Consider the following 21,213-nt stretch of genomic DNA (forward strand, 5'->3'; position numbering starts at 1 on the left):
GATCAGTTTTGGTGGCACCCCACGAAGACCAAGAATCCTCCAGAGGACATCCCGATTCACTGAATGGAACGCTTTACAGAGATCAACATAGGCTGCAAGCAGACCCTGCCGAAACTCTCGTCTGCGTTCGGTGAGGACATGAAGTGCAAGGATACGGTCAATCGTTGACCTCTTTGGTGTAAAGCCTGACTGCTCTGGACGCTGGTGCTCAAGCAGATGGTGGCGAACCCTATCGAGAATTATCCGAGCAAAGACCTTGCCCGGCACTGAGAGCAGCGTCACCCCTCGGTAGTTGTTGCAGTCTTGGCGATCACCCTTCCCTTTCCAGAGAGGGACAACAAGGCCCCTCTTCCAGTCAGTTGGGATGATGCCTGTGTTCCAGGCAGAGCACAAAACTGCATGCAACGACACGAGTGCAGCATTTCCACCAGCCTTGAGAAGTTCGGCATGGATGCCACAAATCCCTGGAGCTTTGCCCCGTTTCAACTGGTTCACCGCAGCCCGTGTTTCCACAAGCGTAGGTGGACCACAGTTGATTCGAGGGTCAGCAACAGGGATTGTAACACCCTTGACGTCCAACTCGACAGATGGGGGATCAGCCTGGTACAACCGCTCAAAGTAACCGGCCCAGCGGGCCTTCACTTCAGACTCCTCTGTCAAGAGCCTACCACTCTCTGCTCGAACTGTAGTGCTCCGAGGGATGGGCTTGGATGAACGTAATGCGCGAATTCCCCTGTAAGCGGGACGAGAATCACCTGTCCACAGGTGATGCTCTACCCCCTCACAGATTCCTCGCACATAGGCCTCCTTGTCCATCCTCAGTGCACTTACAGTTTTACGCCTCAGCTCCCTGAACAGCTCAGCTCTGCCATTCAGCCTGGCCCTGCGACTATGGTCAATGGTATCCAGTGTCCCTTGAGAGACAAAATTCTTCTTTGCCCTGCGGTGAGCTCCAAGGCATCCACCGGCAACATCAAGGACGGTGGTCTTGAAGGCGCTCCACAACTCTTCAGGACCCCCCAAAGCACCCAGACCCCCCAAGTGTCCACTCAGCCTGTTCGCAAACTCCTCAGCTACTCTCTCATCCCTGAGCTTGGCAACATCCAGCCTCGGCTGGGATGGTACCATTCTCCAGGATTTAAGGTGCAGCTTTAGAGTTGCTACAACATGCCTGTGGTCAGTATTGAGGAACTGAGCACTCCGGTAGACCCTGCAGTTCTGGATTATCCTCCAATGACCGTCAATGAGGACATGGTCAATCTCCTTTGCCACACCGCCAGCGTTGGAATACCAAGTCCAGCGATGAGCTTGTGGGCGCTGAAACCATGAACCAGCCACCCTAAGTCCATGACTTCTTGCAAAGTCAAGGAACTTAGTGCTATTCTGGTTCATAGTTCCTGACCCATGGGGACCAACACACACCTCATAACCGTCCCTATCAGTTCCAGTCGATGCATTGAAATCCCCCAAGACTAGAAGTGTATCTCGTCTGGGGCACTGATCAACCACAGACTCGAGTGTGGTGTAGAATGCATCCTTCATGGTGAGATCACTCGCCTCAGTCGGAGCATAAACAGAGACCAGGGAAATGACACCTAAGGAGTGACGAATCCTTAATCTCATAATACGCTCGTTGACCGGTGTTACCTCAATTATCATTGGGGTCAGCTTATTGGACACAGCTACAGCAACTCCTTGGGTATGGTAACCATCAGAGCGACCAGACCAATAGTAGGTGTAACCACCCACCATTATCTCGCCGCAATCCGGTCTCCGAACCTCAGAGAGAGCTGCAATCCCGATGTCCAAACGCTTGAGCTCAGATGATAACAGAGACAGGTGATCATCCTCTCTTAGGGATAGGACATTCCAGGCACCCACCCGAAGGGACCGCCTCGGGTTAACCCAAGGAGACCGCCGTCTGGTGGACGACACCTCAGCACCACTCCGACACACTCTCCCGCAATCTGACCCAGGGATGTTACCCCGTGGTTTCCCTCCTATCAAAGATTGGGGGTCCCGAAGGCTTTGCCCCAATCCCGTCATCCGGTGAGCTGCCCTGCGAAGGGAAGCTGCACAGGAGGTACTCCCACGGAGTGGGTTTTCAGATTTTTTTGCGTTTTTGCGTTTTGCGGAATGAAGGGTTTTACGGTGGCCGGAGTGCAAATCCTGCCACCAACCTCCTAATAAGAAGTGACCCAACTGCAGGAGGACGTCTGCAGACACAGTTGGGCACTAGATATGGATGGCCGTTGGCTCACAAGGAGCTCCTCCGCCCTTTGACAGGGAGACGTGGGGATCTTTAACTTCCACCAACTGGTGTTAGCCTGGTTTAACATCCATCCGAGGGACGGCACACACATCGATAAAACAAACACCATGATGGGAGTTTATATCTGGCTCGGGATTCCAAGGGGAGTGCACGTACTGCTCGGCCATTTTTAAACGGCCAAAAATTTTTTTAAACATGTATCTCAGGAGGCCACAGTTGTTTATTAAACTATGTTTGATTTCCGTTGTTTTAACACACAAAGTGAAATGTCAATGTAAACCGAGCTGTTCGCTTTTACAATCATGAAAGATAAGTCAGAAAATTCAGAACACATCCCCAAAAAACACTCACAGATCAGAGAACTTTTAAGACCCAAAGTGATTTGATGCAGTTTATAATATATTCCAAAAATCCAGAAATCAATGTTAACCTAGAACACCACTTCGGAAGAGCGCATACCTCCACCTGGCTGAACAGTTTACGTTCTGTATCCCACTGATAGGCCGGATCCAGATCCGGACCTCAACCAAAATAGAATCCGCTTGATCTTGTCACCAACCCAACTCATCCACCAAGGTTTGTTTGTCTTTTTGCAACTTTTTGAGGTATCCTGGAGGTAACAGTAGGGTAAGAATACTGGTTCTGGCTCACTTTTCCCCATGTAAATGAATGGGGGATTTTCAGCGATTCCCTTTTTTTTCCCTAAAAATAAACCCCCTTTTTATCCCAAGGTATATTTATTTGTCTCCCCTTTTAACTTGGAGGTTGAACCTCATTGAATTGAACACCTGGGGGTTGAACAGCTCACTCATTGAACCTATAAAGATTTGTTCATTCTCAAATTCCTTCAATAGTTTAATTTTCTTTGCACAATAATCCCCATCTAAAATATTGACAAACAAAACATTTGAATCTTTATATTTTTTAAGATACCCCATTTGTGCCATTACGAAATGATAAACTTCTCTTAATGCTCTTGTTTGACCACCTCCTGAGCCACAGGTTATTTTTTTGTTAAGCCCCGCCCACTTTTCTTTAAGCCCCGCCCACTTTTGCTAAGTCCCGCCCACTTTCCACAAGGTATTCAATAAGCCCCGCCCACTTTTCTTTAAGCCCCGCCCACTTTTGCGAAGCCCCGTCCACTTTCCACAAGGTATTCAATAAGCCCCGCCCACTTTTCTTTAAGCCCCGCCCACTTTTGCTAAGCCCCGCCCACTTTCCACAAGGTATTCAATAAGCCACGCCCACTTTTGCTAAGCTCCACCCACTTTTCGTGAGGTATTTTTTCTAAGCCACGCCCACTTTTTCTAAGCCCTGCCCACTTTGCTAAGCTCCGCCCACTTTTCATAAGGTATTTTTTCTAAGCCACGCCCACTTTTCCTAAGCCTCGCCTACTTTTGCAAAGCCCCGCCCACTCTTACATCATTTCCAGTTCATCTCTGACTCACAAAGAAATCACTAGAAAATTACAGGATGTTATGGTTTTGAAAAATTTCCCAATGAAGGCTTGCCTAGGCTTGCCCAGGGAATTTCCAAAGGAAACCACACCCACCAGTCTTTCTCTATAAAAGCTTCAAGCCCAGGCTCCATTTTAAACATTTGTTTTTGCTGGCAATGGTGTGCTGTGTGCTTGCCTGGAACTCTCTGTCTTGTATGGAACTAAACCTTCAAGTTGATGAACTGGATTCAAACCTCTTATCTGTTGAGGTAAGATTTTTATTTTCCTATTTTCAAACTTTGATTGAAGCATACTCATTTAATAATTAAATAACTTAATTAATACATTATTATTTTCTCTCACAGGAAATTGTATCTAAAATACAAAATGAAAATACTGCTTTTGCTACAACTTGGGGGGAAATTGTTGGCTTGGTTGAAGACCTTATGAGCGACCAAGACCTTGATTGGGATGACTTTGGGGTTCCTTGGAACTCTCTGACTTGTATGGAACTAAACCTTCAAGTTGATGAACTGGATTCAAACCTCTTATCCATTGAGGTAAGATTTTTATTTTCCTATTTTCAAACTTTGATTGAAGCATACTCATTTAATAATTAAATAACTTAATTAATACATTATTATTTTCTCTCACAGGAAATTGTATCTGAAATACAAAATGAAAATACTGCTTTTGCTACAACTTGGAGCGAAATTGTTGACTTGGTTGAAGACCTTGTGAGCGACCAAGACCTACAGAACGAGCAAGACCTTGAGTGGGATGACTTTGGTGTTCCTTGGAACTCTCTGTCTTGTATGGAACTAAACCTTCAAGTTGATGAACTGGATTCAAACCTCTTATCTGTTGAGGTAAGATTTTTATTTTCCTATTTTCAAACTTTGATTGAAGCATACTCATTTAATAATTAAATAACTTAATTAATACATTATTATTTTCTCTCACAGGAAATTGTATCTGAAATACAAAATGAAAATACTGCTTTTGCTACAACTTGGGGGAAATTGTTGGCTTGGTTGAAGGCCTGATGAGCGACCAAGACCTTGAGTGGGATGACTTTGGTGTTCCTTGGAACTCTCTGACTTGTATGGAACTAAACCTTCAAGTTGATGAACTGGATTCAAACCTCTTATCCATTGAGGTAAGATTTTTATTTTCCTATTTTCAAACTTTGATTGAAGCATACTCATTTAATAATTAAATAACTTAATTAATACATTATTATTTTCTCTCACAGGAAATTGTATCTGAAATACAAAATGAAAATACTGCTTTTGCTACAACTTGGAGCGAAATTGTTGACTTGGTTGAAGACCTTGTGAGCGACCAAGACCTACAGAACGAGCAAGACCTTGAGTGGAATGACTTTGGTGTTCCTTGGAACTCTGTGTCTTGTATGGAACTAAACCTTCAAGTTGATGAACTGGATTCAAACCTCTTATCTGTTGAGGTAAGATTTTTATTTTCCTATTTTCAAACTTTGATTGAAGCATACTCATTTAATAATTAAATAACTTAATTAATACATTATTATTTTCTCTCACAGGAAATTGTATCTGAAATACAAAATGAAAATACTGCTTTTGCTACAACTTGGGGCGAAATTGTTGGCTTGGTTGAAGACCTTATGAGCGACCAAGACCCACAGAACGAGTTCGTCCTTGATGACCCAACCAAAGAGTTATACCTTGGAGACCAGCAAAATCCTGAAAAAGAGTTTTACAGCAATAGTACTCATTGTGAGTTATCAAGACAATACCCACTGAACAAGTTATACGTTGATGAGCCAGAATACAAGTTTTACCTTGGAGACTCACAAATTTTGAAAAAATCAGTAAATGAGTTCTGCCTTGATGGTTTAAATAACTACCTTGGAGACTCAGGAAAAGGGTTCTGCCAAGATGGTTCTAAATATGGGAACTACCTTGGAGACTCACAAATTTTGAAAAAATCAGTAAATGAGTTCTGCCTTGATGGTTTAAATAACTACCTTGGAGACTTGGAAAGTTGGGTTTATTTTGAAGACTTGAAATGCTACCACTCTTTGGGATTTAAACCTATCAAGAAAGTTCTTACTCCCTCTTTCTATGTTATCAAACCTGAAAGCCTTAAAAGACAGAATTGGAAGAAGAAAAAAAAGAAAAACGTAAAATATATATTTATATATATATATTTATATATATATATATATGTATATATATATATATATATTTATATGTATATATATAAATATATATGTGGAAATCTCATTTTGAAAAAGACATTGTGTTGGGTGAGGATTGAGTTGGGGTTGAGATTTTGAATGTGAGGGTTGGGGTTGAGATTTTGAATGTGAGGGTTGGGACACACACACACACACACATACACATCAACAAACAAAAGTTAAGCCTTGACTATTCAGTTGAGGATTCTGTGTTTGGGGTTCACAGATCTAAGAACGTCCACCGCTTGACACACATTATATACTGTTATACACCTCGGACTTGGCCCTCGAGTGTCCACAACGGTGTATAGTAGGAGGGAGTGAAGCGCCAACCTATTGCTCCCATTGCACACACACACACACACACACACAAACAAAAGTTAAACCTTGACTATTCAGTTGAGGATTCTGTGTTTGGGGTTCACAGATCTAAGAACGTCCCCCTTGACACACATTATATACTGTAATACACCTCGGACTTGTCCCTCTAGTGTCCACAAAGGTGTATTATCTGCTTAGTTTTGTCTTTTGTAATTCCTGTGAATAAAATGAACCTAAAATCTCTTCCCCTTCCAAATCATATATTTTATAAGTCCAAGGAACCGTATCTATTACATCAACAATTTTAAAAAGTTATTTCGTCCATCGTTCAGTAAAACCCTTTTCAAAATGAGATTTCCACCTATATATTCTTACGATATCACCAACTTTGAACTTAGGTTTTCTGACATTAATCTCTTTTTCATATTTTAATTTTGTAAATGTTTCTGATGGTTTCATATTTGTTGACGTGTGAATCGTGTCATTATACTTATCCACAATATCCTGAATAAAAGATGACCATTGTTGTGAACCGAGTTGTGTGAATTTTTTATATAGTCTCTCTTTTAAGGTACGATTAAAACGTTCAACAACAACTGCCTTCCCTTCATTAAAGGTACTGTATAATGTAATACTGTTATTTTTTAGAAAATTCATAAATGTCTTGTTATAAAACTCTCTACCCTCATCAGTCCACAATTTTTTAGGTTTTCTCTTACTTTTATTAAATATCTGTTGAAAAGCTAACATATGAGTATTACCTGTTTTGTTTTTTAAAGGGACAACCCACGCATATCTACTCCTCAAATCAATAACGGTTAAAGCATACTTGTACCCCTTATCATTATTGAGTTCAATCAAATCAGCAGACCAGATATAATCAACTTCCTTGGAATAAACTTTGTGAATATTGGTTTATGTAATTCATCAGCTAATTGCTCTTCAGTCTTAATGGCATCATTAGAGCCTATAAGTTTTTTGAATTTCCAAGTCCAAGTTTCAATTTAGCACTGATCATCTTCTTCACGATGAACCTATCAACTTTTTCTCTCAAGGTTGGATTTTGTATCAGAGACAAATTATACAACATTTCTCTATCGGCTTCATGCTTTTCTTCCAATGTTGTGGTATTCCCATAATCAATATCGTGTCTCATGCACACTTCATCAACTCTATTGATTGGTTTCCTCCAGGATTTAGGATTGTCTGCCTCATCTAATCTTTTATCCAAGTTTGTGCCTGGACCACAGAAAGAATACCCTGGAAGATGTAATTCCCCTGGTATTCCAGTAGTTGTAAATTTACTTCCTGATAAAAACTTTTGTATATCTCCTCCGAGTTTGTGTTTGGAGATAAATTGATTTTTTTTTTGAACCACACACCGAACATATACCTTTTTGTATAACCCTGTTATTTTTACTTTTAATATATGAAATATTTTTAGTATTAGTTTTCTTTTTACATTTGAGACAATAACTCATTTATTTATGAGAAAAATTCCTGCAGAGTGCAAAAACCTTTTTAGTTTCCAACATGCACATTTGAATCTTAATTTTTAAAACATAAAGAATCCTTAGAAATGCCTTCACTCTCTCCTCCATTTATTTAAGAAAAAAAAAATGAAAAACTTGAATTAAAATCCATATCTTGTCGATGCTGATAGTCTTGTCGAAAGTATTGCAAATAGACTTGTCAATTCTTTGTTTTCCTCCTCGGTGGGTTGAGTTATTTTCTGTAATACCACCAATCTTTTTTGAATCTCACTGGTTTCCATATTTTGATATTTATTCATTCTCTCTCTTTCCTCCCTCTCTCTCTTCTCTCTTTCCTCCTTCTCTCTCTTCTCCTTTTCCTCCTTCTCTTTCTTCTCCCTCTCTCTCTTCTCTCTTTCCTCCCTCTCTCTATTCTCTCTTTCCTCCTTCTCTCTCTTCTCCTTTTCCTCCTTCTCTTTCTTCTCCCTCTCTCTCTTCTCTCTTTCCTCCCTCTCTCTATTCTCTCTTTCCTCCTTCTCTCTCTTCTCCTTTTCCTCCTTCTCTTTCTTCTCCCTCTCCTCCTTCTCCTTTTCCTCCTCTTCCCTCTCTTCTTCAACTCCTTCCTCATCCCTTACTATCCTTGAATCGTTTACACCCCATAGAATATTATACATATATTCATCAGGATTTCTTGTTATTCCTGTATCCAAAATAATTTTTTTACAACAGGAAACCAATAAAATTTCTTTTGAATTTCTAAAAGAGCCTTACCTTTTCTTAACCTTATAATTTTTTCATTATTTAACATTCTAATTAAATCTAAAGTTGTCGGTTTATCAACATCAGCATAATGCCAATCTTTTATTGAAAATACCTCATTCTTATGTTGTAGAACATATTTATTAAAATAACGAATACCCTTTTCTTGAAGGTATGCTTGGACACAGAAATGATAATTTTCTTGAAGCCTTCTTGCTGTCATTTATGTATTAGAAATATATGTTAGAATAATATTATGGCACGAAACACCTCCCCATCTTCCCATAGTTAAATCATTTTGTATTTCCTTACTTATTATATATAATCCTGTTTTTTTCTGTTTTCATGATATAAACTAGGGCAAAACCATTATTATATTTACCCTTATTAAATTCTTTTATTTGTTGTTTACTCATCGTGCTTCCACAAAACTCATTCTCAATAGCAAGTCGATAATATTCTTCCTTACGAGACTGATTAAATTGTTCCAGGTCTTCCAGGTCAATTTTAAATGACCAATTATACCCTAAATCATTCATATCATACCCCCATTGTTCTATTCTCATACAAACGATACGCCCTTCTTTATAAAAATTTATTTTAATTCGAACTGTGAATTCTGTATGACCTGGAGATAATATCAACACTTCTGTATCTTTGGAATACACAGCCGTTTTATTTAAGTATATATATTGTGATAAATCGCTTAATCTCACCAAGTCATTCGCGTCAGTCGGGCTTGGATAATTTTTTAATTTATAAGCATTTTTCATGTTAATATTTTTGTTTATATTATATTTATGTCGTTCAGCCTGTGCCTTTGTATAATAATTTGATAAATCAATATCCAGTTCTTGAGATACACCAAAGATAGAACCATCTTTACCAACATAAGTCATTTATATTAGATTAAAAATAATATCATAAAATTTTTTATTTTTGTTGAGTTGAAATAACACATATAGACATAATTGACCACAACACTTGGAATTTAATTCTTGGACTTGAAATGTTTGATAAACACCATTCTGTAAGAATTTTATGACTTCAACAGGTGGTGGAAGACCAAAACTATCAAAATAATATTTGTCTTGACTATTAAAAATACAAACCCAATGAGAACCGTTCCCATTATTATCTTCTAAGTTCATAATAATATTCTTTGTATGTTTCGGCACATTTGTTAATTCATCTCTCATACCAATAACCACATTATGAATTTTTAATTTCTTACAATATTTGACAAGTTGTAAATTTGATGTTGTATTCTTTCCAAATTTTTCCAACCACTCATCAATGCTCATTTATTTATTAGAAAGATATAATCCATTACCTCTTTTCGTTAATTTTACACCTGCTTGTGCAATAGAAGAAAGCATATCTCCAACTAACAATCTTGCTTTATCAGGCAGACCTTCAAGTTTTTCAGCAAAATCTACAATTACACCACTTCCACTAATTTGTTTCTCCAACTCTTTGTTATATCTTTCCAATTCTTTTTGAGCCTGGAGTTGAGCCTTCCTTTCGTTGGCAGTTTTCACCGCTGTTGAAATACCACCCATCAATGCTCCAACCGCACTTAAACCAGCAAATAAAGGAATTAGAAATGGGAGAAATCCTCCACTCGTCTCTCTTATTGAATATTTTTTCAACATTGGTTTTGTCATTTTAATTTTAAGTGAGCCAGTGTCATTCAAGATTTTAACCTGTTCTCTTGTGAGCAAAACATCAATTCTTACTGCTCCTTTTCTCTGAATTGTATTAACGTTAATCGTACAAGGCTTTTGATTTTGAACACAAGATGATAGTTTATGAAGATTGATTTGATTAACATATACCCCAGTTGGTACTTTGCCACTCATTTATTTAACAAAAAATTATGTGAGACTAATCATCACACCATTATCTGTATTAATCTGCAATTCTGTTTCTTCCAAAAGCAAACAATATGTATCAACTTCTTCACTCTCTCCTCTTTCAATGTATAGGGAAGTATCCACTCGATTAGACTTTATAGTTTCCTTTTGAGCGCTCAGGTCAAACGCATAGATTGTATACAAACTTTTAAATGCTGTCATATCCAAAATAGGTTCTTTATTTCCATTACTTTCACACACCTTTTGGGAAGACTTGTATGCTTCAGCAAAATCATTTTTTTCCCAATTAATTTCCAATCTATCTCGTGGGTAAAATGTTCCATCTAGAGAAACGCGAAGTTGTTTCACCTTAGCATTATCACTCAATGCATTATTCTTATCAGTCGCAGTATCACCATCTGGCTTTTTAAAAATCATCCACAGATATCATGGCTTTCCTTCCAGAACACCCAAATTCCACGTGTAAGTAGTTTGGTTGAGTTTAACGTGTTGACATCTTCTTTTGAGGTATGATACACTGAGTGGTTTCTTTGAGTTAAGTCTTCGATTCAACATCTCTTCTGTTTTAAGATTAGGAGTATATTCACTGATATACCAACTCATCTCCTCAATTACAAATTTATTCTGTTCACCAAAAGCACTACCAACACCAAAAAGCAATCTATTTTCATTATCATTCCTTTGTAGTTGAAATCTAATTTTAAGACCATACAGAACTTTATCATAATCACAAAATCCAAATATACCTTTAAGAGGAACTGCCACAGTAAAACTATTTTCTGCTTTTGTATCATCATTATACATTCCTTTCCTTTGAATATATCCAGGGTCTGTGTTTGTTCCCGTTGACATATCAGGAATAAAACCTTCGACAGACCCCTTTCCCATTCTATCACTGAATGTATAGAGTGTAAATTTCATCATTTCAGATACAGCAGAGACATAATCAACCGCTTCAACTTCTTGTGTTCCAATATACAATCGCACACTATCAAACATTTTCCAGAAGAAATCATTTACAAGTGTAGCGTTTGTGTTATTCCCAGTCTTAGTGAATTTAAATTTACACAACAAGAAACTTTCGGAGAGATTCAAATAGGTTTGTTGATTATTTATTTCAAAACTTTTTGTACCATTTGTATTCCAGTCTGTTCCAGTTATTGCATTTACCTTGAAGTAATCTTCTTTTTTAGTGGAGTTTGAGATAATAATAGTATCATCCAAATCATAGATACTATCAATTGCTTCCATACTTGTATTTATTTAGGAAAAAAGATGTTAAAACTTTTGAAACCCTGATCCAAGTATTTGAATTATTTTCTGTCGTTCTTGGGGGACAACTGAGTTTTACCTTTCTTAATTTCTTTTATTGCTTGTAATTTATGAGATTCCTTCTGAGCATCTTTTATACTCTTTACAGCACCTGCTACATTTCCCACAGCAGAAGCAGTTGAACCAATTAGGTCTTTATGTTTAAGAATAGTTGAACCAATACCCATGAGAGTATCAATTATCCCATCTCCTCTAAATTGATGTCCGACACCCCTTTGTCTCTTAGGTTTATAGTATCCTCTACCAAGATACATACCTTCACCCTTGTAGTACGGGGAAAGGAACATCCCATCCCCTGTAATTATTTTATATTTTCCCAACTCGTGTTTCCTCACAATAACCATCGTATTTATTTATTGGAAAACTTCACGTAGGTGAATTCTGATGGATATAACTTCTCCATTAAAAGAAATCACACGATTATCTTGGTCGATTATCCTAAAATTTACTCTGTGTATGGTTTTTCCTGACACAGGTAGATAAACCAAATTTTTAGGTTCCATATTGAATTTATAACCAATTGGGGTTGAGTATGCGCTGAATGAAAATATTGTATTTGTTTTTTTTCCATCATTATAAGCACCATCAATCAAATCACAGTGAATTAACACAGAATTTATTCCTGAGGATATTTGAATGACATTATCACTGTAAAACGTCCCATTAGTTTCAATCTTTTTTGAGGAGAAACCCAATAACTCTCTAAATGAATTATCAATTGTGAAATCAACCTTGTAGTTATTTTTAACTTTAATCGTTGATTTTGAAGTATGTTTTTGAATGTTTATAACAATATTTTTGGTTCATCACCCTGTTCTTTCATAAGACGAGCAATTTCGGAAGATATTTGAGAAATCTCGTATGCTCCGGGTGAGACTGTTATCGTTTTGTATCCACTTCCCGGATTATAACTAAACTTGTCATTTTTCTCGGTTATATTAAATAAGGTATTACAAGTTTCCATGGACAATAAAGATGCCTCATATTCTTTTGTTGTGTCAAGTTGTAGTGGGTATGGGAATGAAGATGTGTGGTCGCTTGTTGTGAAATTAAAACTCAGGATTGTGCTTCTCATCTTATTTAATATGAGATAAAATGTCTTTATATTGAGATTTATTAATTATTTTCATGTTCATCAACTGGTCTAAAATGGCTGATGCTTCATTAAAACAATTGTTATTTCCAGCCTTCTTACTGCCTAACAACAATAACAGTCTATTAACTAATTGCGATGGGTCATTTGGAAGAACACTAATACCTGAACCAAGGATACTTAAAGCCTGAATAATGTGTTTCTCCTTCTCATTCTTCCTACTTTTACCAGAAAGAATAACCTTATAATTTAGAGTGTTCAGCAAATCAATATATACTCTATCATCATTATTTTCCATATCCAATGGTTTATCAATATACTTTGATTCATCCCTCACAGTTGAACCTTGTCTTCCATCTTTTGTGAGAAGAAACATTAATCTCGGAGTTAGTTTAACTGGGGGTTGAGCAGAACTTAAGAACCTTAATTCATCATTAAATATCAATACCTTTTCTTGAACAAGATGAAATATTGCTGGTTGTTCTGTTGGAATGAGTCCTGCTTTGGTTTTTGAATCTGCTGAATATTCATTGTTTTGAACAGCATTCACAATATAATCAGGGGGTTGATTAATCTCTTCCAGTTGTTGAAATAAACCTTCATCATCATATTCTAATTCTCCTAAATGCTCTAATTCTTCCTCCGTCATTTGACTGAAATCTTTTAACATTTGAAGCTTTCTGGGAGTATATTCTACTGTGGGAACTGTGGAAACATCTTTCATTTTTTCTTGGGAAGTTTTTAAAAGTGGTTTAAAAAATTTCTCTTGTTTTCTTTCAAATGCTTCTTCGCCCGTTAGTTTCTGTCTGCGTTTCTTCTTTATGTCTTCCTGTTGTTTTACAACTTTTGAAACCAACTCTTGATGTTCCTTAAATCTTCTTGCTCTTTCTTTTGTATCCATTTATTTATTGTAAAATATCATTTAATGAATTGTAAAGATTAACAGGGAAATTTTCCTTTTCTTCATCATTCAAGTAGATGTGTTCAAATAAATCCTTTTCTTTAAATATTTCATCAAATTCTTTATTAACATTAATGCGAGTTGTAATTTCTTCTTCACTAATCCTTGCATCTCTGCTTTTCATACGTTTGCGTTGAGTTTCTTCATCAACATCAAAACCGAATGATAAAATCTTCACCCCGCTCAGATATTTAATAATTTGTCTCGTTCCTTCTGGATTAGTTTCTAATATCCCAACACCACCAGATTTTAGTTTCCGTAACTCACTCTTACAATGTGAATATTTTGTTGTACCAAGAGAAACCTCCTCAAATATTTGTCCTTCATTCCTCAATCGCATATGTTCCTCCACTGAAATATAGTGATAATCTTCACCTTTTATTTCTCCAGGTCTTATTGCTCTAGTTGTTGTTGATACAATGCGTATCACGGGGTGGTTTTTAAGTAAATTTACAATATTCTCATTTGTACTACACAAGAACCTTGATTTATGAAAGTTTTTTCCAGAAGCAGATTTACCCACAAGATTTATAATAATAGTTGTCATTTATATATGTAATTGTTTATAAAACAAAAAATATATCCCTTAATATCTCATCTTGTTTCACAACAATATATTTATATTTTTCAGTCGTGTGCTTCATGTAATCCTCAAATTTCTTTTTACTACATAATGTAGAACAATTATCTCTCCAAAAATTATTGATATCTATTGAATTTAACTTGAATAAAATAAAAGTATTAGCATTGTTTCTGATGGAACGACGAGGAAGTTGAAAGTACGATTGACTAAGATAAATACAATTACAAGAAGAATGTCTCCTCTTGTGTAGTAGCTGTCCATTACCGTTTGGTTTCTCTCATTAACACAATCATCAAAGATAACGAGGTTCTTTTGATTTATCCAAATCTTGGGGAGACGGTATATCATCCGTATTATCACTAAGAATACAAGTTATAGGATTTGATTTCTTTTTACATCTCTGTGTATCACAAAATAGTTGAATTATATCTTCAATGTTATAATCATTTAGGTTTTTTGACGTTTAAATAAACTGATTATATCTTCTTTTGAAGACCAGCATTAAAACCTTGTGAGAGTAGTTGATACTCTGGTTGAAAACTCGACTTTGTGAAAATTATTAAATTATCATAATCTAAAAAGTTGGGAGTGAGGAGCATTTTTAAAAGTAAGCAGGTTTTTCCACATCCACTTGAACCAACTATGAGACATCTTAATGAATTTGGGAGATTTTTATGGTTGTTAAATTTTATCTTATTTTCCCAAATAGGTAAAAAATCATTCATTTATATATTTAGAAAACAAGTTATTTAATTTATTATTGGCTTTTTTAGAAACTCTATATTTTATCCTAAGTTCAGGTTTAATTTCAAGATAATCCATTATTTTATTTATACAATATCTTGTGTTGATATTTCCCTGAAAATTACATCCATGAATAATATATAACAACAATCCTTTGAACATTTCTCTTATACGTTCAGTTTCTTCCCTTGTAAGGAAAGGTGTGTTATCACCCTCATACTTTACATTCATTTCTCCAATCAATCTTGTAAAGTAATTCATTTTTGGTGTAAATCTAAAAGAATTATTTTCCTTTTTATATTTTTTATTATCATTAATTAGAAGATAATCACAGAATATACATTGTTTATAGGCTTTTGACTCTGTGTTTAATCCCCCTCTTTCACACGCAGGACAATTCTCAAATTTGTCATATGAAGAATCAGGAAAGTCTAGCATATTTATAAAGTAAAACTTTACTTAAACTGAAATTCATCTATACTTTCAGTTGTATATTACCATCGATATCGATATACTTTTTTCATTATCAGATTCAACGACAACATTTTTTATATTAAAGGTAATTTTAAAATTATCGTTAACTACTATTGAACGAAATGTCATTTCACCTGATATATTAACATCCTTTATTTCATCAGGATTTACATCTTTAGGGTTGTTGAAAAAAATACAAATTTCTCCTTGCATATTACAGATGGTCTTATCTTTTCTTTCTAAAGCTTCATCCATAAGGTTTTTGTTCTTTGATACTTTTTCTTGTTTCATTGCTTTTTCTAGTTTTGAATATATTACTAGAAGGAGAGGAGAAACTTTTGTTAGAGATACTTTAATTGATGTTCTACCAGGTATACTAAAAGCCCTTCCACTGAAGGAAATTGAAGAACTCATATTATTTATCATAATAGTTTTTATCCAATAGTTGTTATATTTATCTTTGTTCAATTTTACATCCTTGACATATTTCTCAGTATCTTTAACAGATGAAGAGATTGATTGAAACTTGTCTTTTGTGTCTTGAAACATTGTATTTATTAAGTGAAAAAGTTGGAGGATAAAATGTTTTTAAGCACAGATTCACCTATAAATTAAACGAAATTTTCATCAAGAAAATTTTAGTTTAAGCAAAGTTTTATTCTATAAATATGGTGAATACAACGTACTGCGATGTTTGTAATCACGAATATAAACATTATAGAAAACACCTCCGAACCAACAAACACACATTTAATCTATTTCATCAAATATCTCCTCTTGAGTTGGAAAGAAAACATTGTGATATCTGTTCAAAGGATGTTTTGAAGAGTAGTTATAATAAACATCTTCAATCACAAAAACACAAGAAAAATGAGTTTAAAGTAAAGGGAGACTATTATATTAAAAACACTGATGGGGCATTTAAAGGGCATATAAAAATAAGGATTTTTCAATTTGGAGAACCCGGTCCATCATCAATAGCTGAATCAATTGAAATAGTGAAACCCGATGTTGAAAAATTTATTAAAAAGACATTAAAAGAAATGAAAACTTTAAAGTTTTATATGGGAGTGAATATGAATATGAAAAGACAAGATGAAGAACATACTCCTTATATGAGAACAGGTCTTCATTTTATAACATCATTTCAAGATTTTTTGAATAGTGGGGTTTATGAAGAACTATCAAGACAAGAGGAGGATGTTGATAATACAGTGGTAGGAAGTGGATTCAATATTAAAAAAATCATCTTTTTAGATATACACATTCTAAAAATCAAACCCTCTTAAAGCTTCTTCTTATATTGAATTACCAAAAGAAATAAAACTAAAGAAGGCAGTTGTTAATATTAAGAACAATGATAATAAATGTTTTCTCTGGTCTGTTCTTGCTCACTTTCATCCACCAAAATGTAATTCAGAAAGAGTAAAACAATATATGAAATATGAGAATACCTTGGACATTAAAGATTTTAAATTCCCAATGCCACTAACAGATATTCCTAAATTTGAGAAAAAGAATAATCTTTCTATTCATGTATATGGATTAACGGATACAAACAAAGTTCAAATATTAAAAATTTCAAACAACTATAAAAATGAAGAAACACACATTGACCTTTTATATTTTAGTGTTGGAAAGAATTCACATTACACATACATCAATAATTTATCAAGATTAATCTCTTCTCAGGTATTCAGAACAGCAAACAAAATATATCCTTGTAAGCGATGTCTTAATTCATTTCATACAAAAGAACGATTAGAACAACATTCAAAATAATGTAGTAATCATAAATCAGCTGTAATTACAATGCCTAAACCTGGTGAAAAGATTTCTTTTGAAGATTATAATAAATCTATCATGCACCCATTTGTGATATACGCTGATTTTGAATGTATCCTTAAAAAGATAAATACTGCTTCTCCTAATCCAAAAGAACCATATACAAATAAATATCAAAAACATATTCCTTGTGGTTTCTGTTATTATATCAAATCATCTGTTGGAGAAAAGTAGAACAAACTTGAACATTATCATGGAAAAAATGCTTCACAAGAGTTTGTAAAACGATTAGAAAAGGATTGTATAAGACTCACTAAATTAATGAAAGAAACAAATGAACCGATGAAATTAACCAAAGAAGAAAAATTAGAATTTAGAATGAACAATATCTGTCATATTTGTGAGGGGGAAATTAAGGAGTCTAAAGTTAGAGACCATTGTCATCTTACTGGTAAATATAGAGGTCCCGCTCATTCCTGTTGTAATCTTAATTATAAATTACCTTCTTTTATTCCAGTCTTTCTTCACAACAGCGCCAACTATGATACACATCTATTTATAAATGAACTTTCAAAAACACCAGGGAATATTTCTGCCATAACAAACACAAGTCAAAAGTATATTTCATTTTCAAAAATGATATTCACAAAACCTTTAACTCGTATGAGGTTTCTAGATTCTTACAAGTTTATGGGAACACCACTAGCCTACCTCGCATCAAATCTAAGCTCCACAGACTCTTTTCCAAATCTTAATTCATTCTTTCCAAAAGAGGAAATTCTCACTAAAGAGGAAATTCAGATTAAAGAGAGAATTCAAAGTAAAGAGGAAACTCTAATTAATGAAGAAATTCTAACTGAAGATGAAATTCTAATTATAAAGAAAATTCGAACAATGAATGAAATTCTAACTAAAGAGGAAATTCAGATTAAAGATGAAATTCTGATTAAAGAAGGAATTCTTACGAGAGAGGAAATTCAAACAAGGAATGAAATTCAAAGTAAAGAGAAAATTCTTACAAGTAAGGGAATTTATCCTTATGATTATATGGATTCATTTATGAGATTTAAAGAAACACAACTTCCTTCAAAAGAAAGTTTCTATAATAACCTTTATGAAGAAGAGATAAGTGATAAGGAATATAAACACGCACAAGAAATATGGAAAATATTTAAGATAAAGAACCTTGGAGAATATCATGATTTATATCTAAAAACAGATGTTTTATTGTTAGCTGATGTGTTTGAGTCTTTTAGAACACTCTGTCATAATAAAAATTGTTATGGATTAGATCCTGCCCACTATTTCACAGCTCCTGGTTTTGCTTGGAGTGCAATGTTGAAAATGACAAAACAAGATATAGATTTAATCAGTGATGTTGATATGCTTTTGATGATTGAGAAGTCCAAGAGAGGTGGAATATCACAAGTATGTTCAAAAAGATATGCGAAAGCAAATAATAAATATCTCCCAAATTATGATAGTGAAAAAGATAGTAATTATTTGATGTATTTTGATGCTAATAATTTGTATGGATGGGCAATGTCTCAATCTCTGCCTTATGGTAAATTAGAGTGGGTGGAAGAAAAGGATTATGAAAAGGCTTTGATGAATATTGTTATTTCTTCTCAAGAGGAATTGAATGACGAAGAAGAAGGTTATTATTTTGAAGTTGATTTGAGGTACCCGAGTGTTCTTCATAATAAGCATAAAGACCTTCCTTTTGCATGTGAGAAAGAAACCCCAAAGAAAGAATGGTTCAGTGATTATCATAAAAGTTTTAATATTAAAGGCAAATCAACAGAAAAGTTATTAACAACATTCTATGATAAAGAGGGATATGTTTTACATCAGAGAAGCTTAAAACAGTTTTTGAGAGAAGGATTGAGAGTAGCTAAAATTCATAGAGTTTTAAAATTTAAACAAAGTCCTTGGGTGAAAAAGTATATTCAATTCAATACAGATATGAGAGCAAATACAAAAGTAAAATTTGAAGGGGACTTTTATAAATTAATGAATAATGCTGTATTTGGAAAGACTATGGAAAATGTTAGAAACAGGCAAAACATTAGATTCGCAACATCTTGGAAAGAAGCTTCGAGATTGATAAATAAACCAAGTTTTGAGAGAGAAGAGGTTTTTTCAGAGAACTTTTCTGCAATTCATATGAAAAAGGAAAGTATTGTAATGGATAAACCAATTTATATTGGAACAGCAGTTCTTGATTTATCAAAGATATTGATGTATGATTATTTGTATAATGACTTAAAGAAAGAGTATGGTGAAAATGTTTCATTGTTGTATATGGACACTGATAGTTTTATCCTAGATATAAAAACTGATGATGTTTATGAAGATATGAAGAAAAATATTGGAGTATATGATACAAGTAATTTCAGCAAGAAGAGTGAGTTATTTTCCAAAAAGAATGAAAAGGTTATTGGTAAGTTTAAGGATGAGTTGGGTGGAAAAGTAATGAGTGAGTTTATTGGATTGAGAGCAAAGGCATATGCTTATAAGTATGGTGAACAGATTGATAAGAGGTTAAAGGGAATAAAGAAATATGTAATAAAGAAATCAATAACTTTTAGAAATTATTATAATTGTTTGATGAATAAGAAAGAAGAATATAGGAAAATGAATACAATAAGAAGTTATAAACATAACATATATAGTGAAGAAGTAAATAAAAAGGCATTAGGAGCCTTTGATGATAAGAGATTTATTTTAGATAATGGAATAGATTGTGTTCCATATGGATATTGTATGATAGAGTGAATAGAATAGATTGTGTTTTAACGATGGGAAGATGGGTTAGGGTTTTTTAAGGGCTACCGCTGCTTTTTTCACAATATATAAATGGTTAAACCAAGTATTAATCAAACTAAAGAGTGGAGAAAATCTCAGTCTTGGTATATAAATGGAAAACATAATGAATGTGAAAAATATCAAATAAGTCTTATTGAAAAAATAACTAAAACAAAGGTAAATAAAACAAATAAGCGAATTAATTTAAAAACTAGTAAGTTAGAGGATGTAAAGAAAAAAATGAATATCCTTGAATGGACTGAAAACTTTGATGGTTATCAATTGAACAATGAAAAAACAATTTACTATAATCTTAAAATGATATGTGGCTCAGGAGGTGGCCAGATGAGAGCATTAAGAGAAGTTTATCATTTCGTAATGGCACAAAAGGGGTATCTTCAAAAATATAAAGATTCAAATGTTTTGTTTGTCAATATTTTAGATGGGGATTATTGTGCAAAGAAAATTAAACTATTGAAGGAATTTGAGAATGAACAAATCTTTATAGGTTCAATGAGTGAGCTGTTCAACCCCCAGGTGTTCAATTCAATGAGGTTCAACCTCCAAGTTAAAAGGGGAGACAAATAAATATACCTTGGGATAAAAAGGGGGTTTATTTTTAGGGAAAAAAAAAGGGAATCGCTGAAAATCCCCCATTCATTTACATGGGGAAAAGTGAGCCAGAACCAGTATTCTTACCCTACTGGTAACGATGTGTTTTTTCACTCATCGATGCACATACCGGTACGAATCATATCTCTCACCCCGTAAATGGAGAGAATAACCAATGAGCTCTCACCTAATCAGCCCACGTGACTCAAATTTCCATAATTAACCCTCATGCTCTCCCAGCCAAAAGCAACTTGGCATTGGTATTGGGCCTTGTTTTTTTTCTTCGTTGTTCACCACTATTGGCATCGCGCGTAGTATATCCTTGAAAGCCTTGATGGTTGGTGCGCGTTTCTGTCTACACTGTCAATGATGATTCGCCAATTAGCGATTAAACTGGTCTGGCGGTTGAGGGGTGTGTGTGTAGCACTGGGATTCTCATATGTGATGTATGTATGTACTAC

At 34.8% G+C, this 21,213-nt stretch overlaps 1 protein-coding gene across 1 annotated transcript; it reads left to right on the forward strand.

Moving 5' to 3' along the window:
* The first annotated feature begins 2,858 nt into the window (after positions 1 to 2,858).
* Positions 2,859 to 20,956, forward strand: LOC147009117 (uncharacterized). The gene is made up of 6 exons (XM_085862982.1): positions 2,859 to 3,979; positions 4,076 to 4,270; positions 4,367 to 4,579; positions 4,966 to 5,178; positions 5,275 to 5,874; positions 20,948 to 20,956. The coding sequence occupies exons 1-6, from the start codon at positions 3,887 to 3,889 to the stop codon at positions 20,954 to 20,956; spliced, it is 1,323 nt and encodes a 440-aa protein (XP_085719108.1). The 5' UTR covers positions 2,859 to 3,886.
* The last annotated feature ends 257 nt before the right edge of the window (positions 20,957 to 21,213 follow it).

This window comes from Eptatretus burgeri, chromosome 17, assembly GCF_056783735.1.
Source record: "Eptatretus burgeri isolate ZD-2024b chromosome 17, Ebu_testis_v1, whole genome shotgun sequence".
Classification (NCBI taxonomy): Eukaryota; Metazoa; Chordata; class Myxini; order Myxiniformes; family Myxinidae; genus Eptatretus; species Eptatretus burgeri.